Below are 1,873 nucleotides of genomic sequence, written 5' to 3'. Positions count from 1 at the left end.
GGGAAAAGAAGAACAATTATAATAGCTAACACTGGCACAGGCTGACTATCTTCTCCAGAAACTGACGGATCCAATCTTCACAGCAACCCTTCTGAGGTCGGTAACCTTATTTTTCACATGAGGAGACGAGACCCCTAGAGGCTAAGTGACATATTAAAAGTCACACAGCTAGGATTCTCAGAGCTTAGGCCACAATCTAGCCAGTAGATTTTTTTTTTTTTTTTTTTCGGGGGGAATCAGTCCTGTGTCTTTATTAAAGGGAGTTAGAAAGAGACTATACCTGGCAACCAAAGGGTGAAGTACTAGGCAGAAAGGTGGGCTGGGCTCAGGCCCTGGGGAATCCAGGGCAAAGTGATGGCCTGGGAGGGGCCAAGGAGACCAGTTCCTGGCAGCAGCTGAAGAGATACCCAAGGGTGAGCTTTCAGGCACTGGGGAAATCAGCTGGTTTTGCAGGGGATGCAGGGTAAGGTGGGCTGGCCTGGAATTTCCCTGAGGCCACCCTGCCTTGTCTACCTAGATCATCCACTGGTCCTGATCCTGTTCGTTGCCTTCCATGTCCACCTGGAGAGAAGGCTCATTGACCTCTCCATCATCAGGCGACTCATTGTAGTCATTCATCTCATCCAGGTCCTGCATGTCCTCATCATCCTCTGAGTCCTCTTCACTATCTTCGTCATCATCTTCATCCTCCTCTTCCTCGTCATCATAGTGCTCTGAGGCCGGCTTGCCAATAGGTACCAAGTTGTTGTCTTTCTCTGCGATGCTCTGGAGCCAGGCCTGATGCTGTTGTTCTTGCTGCTGTAGCTCTGTCTCCTCCACACAGGGTCGATCCAGGTTAAACCACAGTGTCTCCGTCACACGGGGGAAAAGTGAGGGAAACAAGGTGGACATGGCTCCTAGACACGCCGGGAGGCGGTAGCCGGCGGCGACCCGGAAGCACTTCTCTCGGTCTGAACTCCAACTCAAGTTGGACTTGAGTCCAACTCCAACAACACTACTATCCCAGAGAGTGCCTAGCCCGGCACAACAAAAATTTTGTTAGATTATGTGGTCAGGGACACTATTTCAAAAGCCCATTTCCCCTTTATAAGCCCCTAGCAAGTCCCACCCCTCCACCACTTCCCTCTCAGCTCTTTTGAGAGTTGAGCATTGAAGCTATTTCCCAGGAGAGCCCTCATGCCTGATATCTCTCACTGCCCCTTTCTACTTCCAGTTTCTCTTTCCTATTGCAAAGAACAAGTGTTCCAAGACAAACACTCCCAAGAAAAACACTCTGGGCTTACTATTATTTTTTAAGGTAACTTATTTATTGGAGAGAGAGAGAGAGAGAGAGAGCACGAGCAGGAGGTGAAGAGAGAGAGAATCTCAAGCTGACTATGCTGAGCCGGGAGCCCCAGGTGGGGTCGATCTCATGCCCCTGAGATCACAGCCCTGAGATGACGACCCCAGCCAAAACCAAGAGTCATCACCCAGGGGGTGCCTGGGTGGCTCAGTGGGTTAAGCCTCTGCCTTTGGCTCAAGTCATGATCCCAGGGTCCTGGGATCAAGCCCCTCATCGGGCTCTCTGCTCAGCAGGGAGCCTGCTTCCTCCTCTCTCTGCCTGCCTCTCTGCCTGTTTGTGATCTCTCTCTCTATCAAATAAATAAATAAAATCTTAAAAAAAAAGAAGAGTCATCACCCAGCTGCCCCACTCCGGTTGTACTTTAAATTACTTCTTCCAACATGCCTTTTTGGAACAACAACATCTCTTAAGTTCTGTATATTCTGTTTCTCACTTCTTTCCCTAATGTTCACAAAAGTGTAAGTATCTTAAAAAGTGCAGATACACGGCCCAAGCTCAGAGCCAGGACGTCTGGATTTGAATCCTGGATCT

General features: G+C 49.3%; 1 protein-coding gene across 1 annotated transcript; it reads right to left on the bottom strand.

Moving 5' to 3' along the window:
• Positions 1-229: 229 nt before the first annotated feature.
• On the bottom strand, positions 230-937 carry LOC116869638 (anaphase-promoting complex subunit 15-like). Its single transcript, XM_032860916.1, has one exon. The coding sequence runs from the start codon at positions 889-891 to the stop codon at positions 514-516; it is 378 nt and encodes a 125-aa protein (XP_032716807.1). The 5' UTR covers positions 892-937; the 3' UTR covers positions 230-513.
• Between the last annotated feature and the right edge of the window lie 936 nt (positions 938-1,873).

This window comes from Lontra canadensis, unplaced genomic scaffold (genome assembly GCF_010015895.1).
Source record: "Lontra canadensis isolate GAN:19392208 unplaced genomic scaffold, GSC_riverotter_1.0 scaffold20, whole genome shotgun sequence".
Classification (NCBI taxonomy): Eukaryota; Metazoa; Chordata; class Mammalia; order Carnivora; family Mustelidae; genus Lontra; species Lontra canadensis.
This window is presented reverse-complemented; position numbering and strand designations above follow the sequence as displayed.